Source organism: Penaeus monodon, chromosome 6 (assembly GCF_015228065.2).
Source record: "Penaeus monodon isolate SGIC_2016 chromosome 6, NSTDA_Pmon_1, whole genome shotgun sequence".
Classification (NCBI taxonomy): Eukaryota; Metazoa; Arthropoda; class Malacostraca; order Decapoda; family Penaeidae; genus Penaeus; species Penaeus monodon.
Genome location: NC_051391.1, coordinates 17,729,924 through 17,739,923, shown reverse-complemented (window position 1 = coordinate 17,739,923; position 10,000 = coordinate 17,729,924). Strand labels below are relative to the sequence as shown.

At 31.3% G+C, this 10,000-nt stretch overlaps 1 protein-coding gene across 4 annotated transcripts in view; it reads left to right on the top strand.

Annotated features, from left to right (window-relative positions):
* LOC119574300 (guanine nucleotide-binding protein G(i) subunit alpha) overlaps nucleotides 1-10,000 on the top strand; it is a 42,734-nt gene that overhangs the window by 22,346 nt on the left and 10,388 nt on the right. For all 4 annotated transcript variants that reach the window (XM_037921497.1, XM_037921500.1, XM_037921498.1 and 1 more), the window contains exons 2-3: nucleotides 3,968-4,115; nucleotides 9,226-9,410. In XM_037921497.1, coding sequence (XP_037777425.1) covers nucleotides 3,995-4,115; nucleotides 9,226-9,410 — 306 coding nt within the window. In that variant the 5' untranslated portion in view covers nucleotides 3,968-3,994. The remainder of the gene's footprint in view (nucleotides 1-3,967; nucleotides 4,116-9,225; nucleotides 9,411-10,000) is intronic.

Here is a 10,000-nt window from a genome sequence, read left to right as displayed (position 1 = left end):
TTTCATGGTTAATTTCATGGAATTCCGAATTTAGTATTAGTATGTATCTTCATCACAACGTGAAAACTGCTATTGAGTATCATGCTGTGACCACGGCGGCTCAGACATGAACCTACCGTTAAATGATGATGATGATGTATCTTCATGCAATTACTTTGTTAGTAGAGGAAAGCATGGTACATACTATAGAAGTTGATAAAAAAAGGTATTTTGGACCCCCCCCCCCCAAAAAAAAAAAAAAAAAAAAAAAAAAAAAAAATCTCCTCCGTTCCTTTAACCAAAATTGTAATGCTTAGTGATTAAGGGAATGGATCTGTCATTCTGATTATGTAGATTGAATTATTATGACGAGCTGCGATGGAGCTTATTATTTTGTGATTTTTTTATAGCTTGTCATAATATAAAGTTTTAATTATATATGTTTTAACATTTTCTATTATGGGTTGCTTTACCATAGATAGATATATATATCACAAATTTTTCTTCCTTGGGTAATGTTTGTCCATTTCGCTATACTACTGATATTTTTATTGGCTGAATTCTTTAAAATGATTCACCTGCTGTTAAAGCATTTGAATCACTAGCAGGCAAGCACTACATATTTAAGAAATAAATGGCCAGTTGGATGTTAGCACAAATTTCAGTCCATTTTGTTGTCATTTTATCAAAGGTTTGATGATGGTCATTATCTGGTGTATAATTGTCTGGTAGTATACTTGTTTTCCTCAGAGCTATAGCACAAATAGCTCAGAATAAAAAAGAACCTGCTACCTAGGGATGTCATTACTATAGAGGTTTTTGCTTTTACACTAACTTAAATCCTATCCTGTTAATCCAATGATTAGTATCTTAAACTTCTTCTGAATGGTTTGCTTAATATTTGGATTTGTATGGTATATTTAACCTCAACGATCTGGATGACGTGATCATCACATCATGAAAAAGATTGGGCTAACATGTCCATGATAGCCCCCCTCAAGCCAGTGGGAAAATTTGGCTGAAGGCCTTGGGTGAAGAGAACTTGCCGTCATGAGAGTTTTGGTTAGATGCAGAGGTGATGGAAATTACTCACTACGAGTGCACAAAGCTCTTTGAGGGTGATTAGACTCCGTTGGCTTATGGGAATGGGCTTTTGCATTATTTCCATCGATATATGAATGTGGAATGTATGATCTGTGTACCATGACTGGAAGAGTGCTGGCTGCAGGTAGGATGGTATTTTCATGTTGAGGATCATGATCCTGCCTGCCATGACTGGTTGTATTACAGAAAATAGAATATTATATAAAAAAAAACACACAAATGGTTAAATGTTACTAATTGTTGTTATTATTGCACCGAGTTTTGGACTACTAGAGAGATGATGTAAGGGAAACAATCTATTAGCATCTGGATAAAGCAAATCAAATGACAAATATAGATGCTTGAAAAAAGCAAATAGATAATGCTTATGAAGAAAAGAAGAAAACTTTGCAGTGGGGAGGCATGGAGTCTTGTCATTGCACATGAGTGTTTGTGTGTGGCTATTCTACAAGCTGCACACCTGTCAGAGTGGCCTCTCAAGTAAGCCTAATGCCCATATTTTGGGCCACATGTGGGCAATGTAGCATCTGGATTCAAGGGGTTAAGAGTCTAAGTGGGAAATGTGGTAAAAGGCACTACCACCTGTGCTCAGAGTACCCAATTACCCTTGTTATAGCAGGTCTCTAAAAGACAAAGAACTCTAAAAGACAAAGAAATGGGACTCCAGTAATATTCATGTTGCTTACATACATATGCATGACAGATAATTCTGAATTATAACAAAATATATTGTAATATATTATAATATTAACAGTGATGGTAATGATAAATAAATGCCTCTTTAGCCTTGCCGTTTTGAAATTGTCTTGCAGTGAGCAGAAAATGAATTATCAGGACCTGGGTTGATGGTTATAGGGAGTAAGAAATATTGGGACTTCCCAGTATCTATTAAAGAAATGTCCTATTATTAGTGATAAATGCATACATTTAGTCGTTCATTATAAGTTGTGTTGACAAAAAGCCTGTCAGGAAGGATTTGAACTAGGGCCACTTGGTTTTAGGGGATGGAGTATTTTTATTACATTGTGGCATTTTCATGTTGACTAAAATATATATATTGAAAGCATCTCCTAGTGGGGCATGCATTCCACGTTCATAACTACTGACTTAAAACATAACCCATATTTTATCATCATACTAGAAATAAAAAAATAAAAAAGTGAGTAATTGAGTAATCTATATATCTGCTTTATATATGTGTGTGGGGGGGGTGAGAGTGTGGGGGAGAGTGGGTGTATGCATGTGTAATTTTTTAGAACATGTCAATATCTTAACCTCTTGGATCTGGGTAATGTGACCTCCATGTCATACAAAAAAAAAATGGCTGAGAGATAGGTGACGGAAATATACTGTTGTGGAAATTTTTGCCCAAGGGTTTGGGTGATAGGAATATACTGTCATGAAAAGTTGGGCTGAAGGATGTTGTGATGGGAATGACTTGCCTTGAGTGTACAAATTTCTTGGTGGGTGATTAGACTTAGTGAGTACTTATGAAAGGTCTTTTGCATTATTTCCATCAGTAAACAAATGTGGAATATACCATCAGTGAGCCATGACTGGAAGAGCTCCAGCTCAGGGAGGACACTATTTCTGCCGCCATGACTGGCAGCACAGGGTGTATTACGGATAATTGAATAATACAAAAAAAAAAGAAAGAAAGAAAACATAAAATATTGTTATTGTCATTGGTGGTAGTTAAAAATTACCAAGAAAGATGATATGTAATCTTTGTAAGGAGAAGAGACCATTACCATCTTGATAAAGTATATCAAATGTCAAATATAGACCTTAGAAAATGGAGGGGGAAACACATGCAAAAAAAAAGAGATAATAAGATTGAAAAGAACAAGGTAAAGAGCCATGACACTACACATGAGTGTTTGTGTGGGTCAGGCCTAGCCACACACCCAGGAGAGTCACCAATGAAGTACGCCTAATAACTGGGCTTTTGGGCCACATATGGGAAAATGGGACACCCTTATCCAGTGATTTTAAAACCCATGGAATTTGGTATCAATGAACTATCGATGTGTAATTAACAAATATAGTAGAAATAATCAGCGGGATTAATAGTTACCTAATCACAATATGAACGTGTGTGTGCGTGCGCCTGTGCCTGTGCCTGTGTGCGTGTGTGAGTGATAAAAACGTCTGTAAATGCACACTAGACAATGAGGAGCCTAGGGTTAAACAATTTGATACAGATGTGTTTTAGAAAATTAGTGTGTGTGTGTGTGTGTGTGTGTGTGTGTGTGTGTGTGTGTGTGTGTGTGTGTGTGTGTGTGTGTGTGTGTGTGTGTGTGTGTGTGTGTGTGTGTATGTGTGTGTGTACGTACGTACGTACTATGTAAATATGTGTGTGTGAGTAGTTTATTGATTGATATATATATATGTATTATATATATGTATATATATATATATGTATATATATATATATGTATATATATATGTATATATATATATGTATATATATATATATGTATATATATATATGTATATATATATATATATATATATATATATATATATATATATAATATATATAGATGTATATATATATGTTAATATTATATGTATATAATATGTATTAGTATATATATGTATATTATATGTATATGTATATATATGATTTATATATATTATATTATATATGTATATGTTATATTGATATATATATATGTATATATATATATAATTATTATATATATGTATATATATGTATATATATGTATATATATTATTATATATATATATATATATATATATTATAATATATATATATATATTATATATATATATATTTGTTGTGTGTGAGAATAATGTATGTCACTCCCTATGTAGGCAAGTAATGTCTGTTATATATATTTCCTCTTATCTTTTCAAGGGGCTGCCATAACTTCCATCAGCAGCCATGGGTTGTGCAATGAGCAATCCTGCTGACAAGGAAGCAGCAGAAAGAAGCAAGAAAATAGACAAAGATTTACGACTGGCTGGTGAACGTGCAGCAAAAGAGGTTAAACTTCTGCTTTTAGGTGAGTGTTATGTGCTTTAATTTACTAATTTATTTTGAAAATTAATAGATTTTAACTACTTAATCTTAAACCACCAGTCCTATCTGATATTTGATCTGACTGAGATTATTGCCATTTTGACCTTGCCTAGGCAGGGTATCTAGGGAGAAAAGGGAGCCAGACTGTGAGTGGCTTTGCCCAGATTCTGTTAATTTTTTCATGGGCAGTGATCATCTGTAGTTTGATCATCCAAAGAGTTTTTTAAGGATTATTGTGCCATTCTAATACTACAATAAAAGTGCTAAATTAAGGAAGTGTAATTGCTTTGAAACTTAATACAGAGATGGCTCAAGGACCAGGTCTGATTATGACTAGTGGAACCTGGGCATAAATAGTTCAGAATGTTGATTTCTTTATAATTTGTAATTTCTCACCCTTAGACAATGTACATACACAATATTATTTTTATTATTTTTTGCTTCACATTAATTAACTGAGTGAAATCAGCTTCCTTGCTTATACAAAGCAAAGAATGGTGTGCATTTGCTGTAGTGCCTCTTGACTGTATTTTCAGCCAGTGCTCTATATAACTATCACCTTTCCTCACTTGCCTCAGCTTGTCTCTGTTATCATCCTATTCTTTACATTCTTATACTTAACATTCTTAATGGCATATAACCCCCCCCCCCCTGGCTATTCTCGTTTTCTTACCAGTGTCCTTGATGATCAACATACCATTTATTATGCTGAAAATATTTGTATTTATCCTGTTTAACCCATAGGTTGCAGTTTGTGCTCTAGCCATGTAATTTGTTTATTTTTATTTTATTTATTTCCTTTTTGTGGACACAGACGGCTCCACAATTGCTCAGCCACTAAGAAGTCAATTATTGGATGCTAGTGACCTCATCTTATTTGCCAGGTCCATGAATTTGCAAGATTTTTTAGATTATTGATATTGATATTATTATTATTAGTATAGACATTATGATTATTATAATGTTATGAAATATAAGGAGCAATAAAGAAAATAAGGAGGTCTCTCAAAAAATCAAGGAAAAAGTGAAACAGGTGAGATAGGTAGGGCAAAGAATTTACTACTTGGTGACTAAATACTTGTGTAAACAGTAGCTAATTAGTATTCTAGATATATCATGCATATTATGCCATCCATGAGCATTTGGTTAAGACTCACCAAGTGAATAGGCTCTTGCATAATTGGTAAAAACCTTGATGATATTACTGTGCCTCAAGGACTCACTTAATCTGAGTAGATCTAAGTAATGTAATTAAAATGGATACTGTCATGCTTACCCTGTTGATGGCAGGAAAGCATGTGTATACATGTCCACTACAGTGTGATATTAGTTTGTTAACTTTATTTACATATAGATGGCATATTAGTTAGACACCAAAGAGTCAACTACTCAACCTACCTGATCTCAGTGGGTAACCAATTTCTTTGATTTTTAGAAAGCTTAAAAGAAAGAAAGAAAGAAAAAATACACACACACACACACACACACATACACACACACATACATACACACACACATACATACACACACACAACACACACACACACACACACACACACACACACACACACACACACACACACACACACACACACACACACACACACACACACACACACACACACACACACACACACACACACACACACACACACACACACACACACACACACACACACATATATATATATATATATATATATATATATATATATATATATAAAGCTATAGTTGATATTGTAAATACTGGCTTAATAGCATGATAATCACAGTGTCTATGATAATAAAAGGAATAACAGTAATTTCAGTGATGTAGACACTTGTGGAGTTATCTTAATCAAAATTCACAAAACACAACAACAGTGGACAGTGCATATAAATAACATTAATTGGTTGTTATGGGAGATCAAGCCATCTACTTCCCCCTTGAGCTCGCTTTCTTGGCTTAATGGTAAAAATAATGATTGTGGTTTTTGTTATTATCATGGTTGTTGGTAATATTGTTGTGGTTATTATTATTGTATAGTATTATTGTTATTGTTATTGTTATCATTATTATAATTTGTTTTTATTGTTATAATTATTTATTATTATCAATATTAATATAATAATAATAATAATAATAATTATTATTATTATTGTTATTGTTGTTATTATTATTATTATTATTATTATTATTATTATTATTATTATTATCATTATTATCATTATTATCATCATTATTATTATTATTATTATTATTATTATTATTATTTATTACTATTACTATTACTATTACTGTTACTATTACTATTACTATCAATATCAATATCACTATTACTACTACTACTACTACTACTACTACTACTACTACTACTACTACTACTACTACTACTATTATTACTACTACTATTCTACTCTACTACTACAACTACTACTACTAATTTCTTTTCATTTCTTCTCATTTCTTCTTCTTCTTTTTTCTTCTTCTTCTTCTTCTTCTTCTTCTTCTTCTTCTTCTTCTTCTGTTACTATTACTAATACTAAGACTTACTATTATTGCTGTTGTTATTCCTCTCTTTATCATTATTTTTATATTGTTACTGTGATTATTGTTATTGTTGATATCATCATCATCATCATCATCATCATCATCATCATCATCATCATCATTTGTTGTTTTTATTGTTGTTATTATTAATATTATTATTATTATTATTATTATTATTATTATTATTATTATTATTATTATTGAAAATACTATCACCTTCTTCATCATCATCATCATTAACAAGACTATCATTGTTATTGGTGTGTTGTTATTATTATTTTCATTATTGTTATTATTGTTGTGATATTATTGTTGTTATTGTTATTATTGTTATTATTGTTGCTGTTATTATTATTGTTGTTATTATTATTATTATTATTATTATTATTATTATTATTGTTATTGTTTTGTTATTGTTATTATTATTATTATCATTGTTATTGTCATTATTATTTATTTATTTATTATTATTATTATTTTTTAAGTAGTTATCATTATAACTATTATTATTGACTAATTATCATTACCATCACCACCCCCACCCTCAAACTCACCCTGATACCATCATATTGTTATTTTATTATTATTATTGTTATCATCATCATCATTATTATTATTATTATTATTATTATTATTACATTGTCTTTATTATTATTGTTATTTTTTTATTATTACTTTATTTTTATTATTTTATTTTTTATTAATATAATAATAATAATAATATTATTATTATTATTATTATTATTATTATTATTATTATTATTATTATTATTATCGTTATCGTTATCGTTATCGTTATCATTATCATTATTATTGTTTACCATCAGCATCAGCATCATATGATTATTATTGTTATTGATATTGTTTTTAATAAAAATGTCATAAAAGGTTTTAAAGTTTTTCTCTCAATGAAAGCCAGTGAAAATACATAATGAATTCATCATACTGGTCACTATAGGATTAATGATAATTATAATGATGATGATATTAATGATAATAATTTTATTTTTATTATTATTATTTTTATTATTATTATTATTATTATTAGTAGTAGTAGTAGTAGTAGTAGTAGTAGTAGTAGTAGTAGTAGTAGTAGTGTTATTGTTATCATTGTTAATGTTTTATTCTTTTATTATTTTTGTACTTGTTGTTGTTGTTATTGTTATTGTTATTATTATCATCATCATTATCATTATCATATCATTATCATTGTTATTGTAATTATTGGTATAGTTATTATTTGTATTTGTATTATTTGTCTGGTTTCTTGTTGGGGTTCCTCACTTGGTTGTGCAGACTGGTTGCAGTCTTTATTAATGATGGTAGTGTGGGTGAAGGTTGAAGATGAAAGTGGCCAGCTTATACAGAAGTAGATCTGGGCAGCAGGTAGGCCTGTCTGGGTGTTCAGAGTAGTGGCTTCCAGTAGGAGGCAGTGTCCTAGCTGGGCTGTGATTTGCAGTAGATTGTTTGTACGGATCAATGAGAAGGTCAGAGATCACGAGTGAGGGGGGTGTGGCTAGGTCGGCACAGTGGTGTGATTGGTAGGTGTCTGACCACTGAGATTATTGTTGTTATTGCTAATGTTATATTTTATTAATATTGTTATTATTATTATTAATTTTAATAGTATTGTTATTAGATTGAATATTGATATTATAATTTTTATTATTGTTATCATCATCATCAATATTGTGATGAGGATGAGGATGATGGTACCCATTTCATAATTGTCATCATCATTTTTAATGGATGTACAACTCTGCACTGAGTGATTGTGTGGCTCATGGTAGGGTGCTAGGTATCTTATAATGATTTTTCACCTGCAGTCTTATGGTTTGTGTGAATTAACTGAGAGGATTGATCAGTGTGGCATGGAATAGGTGTAGTCAAGCAAGAAATTATTATCTCTTGCAGAACTCCAGGTTTTTATACACCCCTTTGAATAGTCACATAACCCCTCTTCTTCAGAAAAATGCATAAACTTCAAACATCATTCCTTAGAATACTACAAATACTAAGCACTAATTTCAAAGGTAACCTGCTGAGCCATTCAAATGATCTCTTAAAAATTCCACATTCTAGGGAAATTATGAATTATCCATGTCATACTGCATTGCTTGGCAACTGGAATGAAAAGTCATAAAGTGCATCACTTGGCACCTGGGCATATTTATAGTGACATGATGGAACCTATTGTCAGTGTGTAAAAATCTTGATTTACAAGAACTATCAGAGCCAACATTGTTTATTTTATCTCCACAACAGTATCTACCATATCTGTATTGTTATGCAGACAGTGATAGTGGTTACTATAATTGCTATTAATTCTTTTTGCACTGCTGTTATTGCTACCACAGTTACCACTGTTAGTTACTAATCACTAAGTCTCCTATCATTATTACTAAAGTTCATTTAATAAAAATAGATGGACTTATAAAACACTTGTAGTGCTATTCTATTTGTGTTTATATATGTATTTAATTATTTTTTATAATGACAGCAGTAAGTCGGTTTCATCACATAATAATAATGTGTTGGTTAAAACTATGTATGTCTCTTGCAGGTGCTGGTGAATCTGGTAAAAGTACGATAGTGAAGCAAATGAAAATTATCCATGAGACTGGGTACTCACCAGAAGAATGTGAACAGTACAGACCAGTGGTGTATTCAAACACTATCCAGTCACTCATGGCTATCATCAGAGCCATGGGACAGTTAAAGATTGACTTTGCAGACTCCAGTAGAGCAGTATGTATCACTTCATTTTTGTGTTTTAATTCATCATCCACATACCAGTAATTTGTCAAAAAATGGGACAAATTTAAAATACTGTTACTTTCCTTATATTCCCTTGCCAATGTGAAGAGCTCCACACATTTTTACAGGATCAAGGGAGATATCCTTTTGATGACAGGTGGATAAGTTGAGATCAACATGACATGTTGAGTATCCAGCATTAAGGGGATACATAAGCATTTTATGAAACACATACTAATAGCTTTTTCTTCTTCAGAAATACACATAAAGCAAAATCAATTTATTGTACTTACTATTTCCTGTAATTTTGATGTCACAACACTTTCTTCATTTATAGTAAGGCTATAGTTTCACCATGAAGACTATTCATTATTTAAGTAAGTTTACAATTATTTTGATTTCAAAATTGGGTAGAACTGTTGTAAGGTGGGTATTTATAAAAAAAAATTTATTAAACATTAGATTCTCTCTCTCTCTCTCTCTCTCTCTCTCTCTCTCTCTCTCTCTCTCTCTCCTCTTCTGCTTTCTCTTCTCTCTTCTCTTTCTCTCTCTCTCTCTCTCTCTTTCTCTTCTCTCTCTCT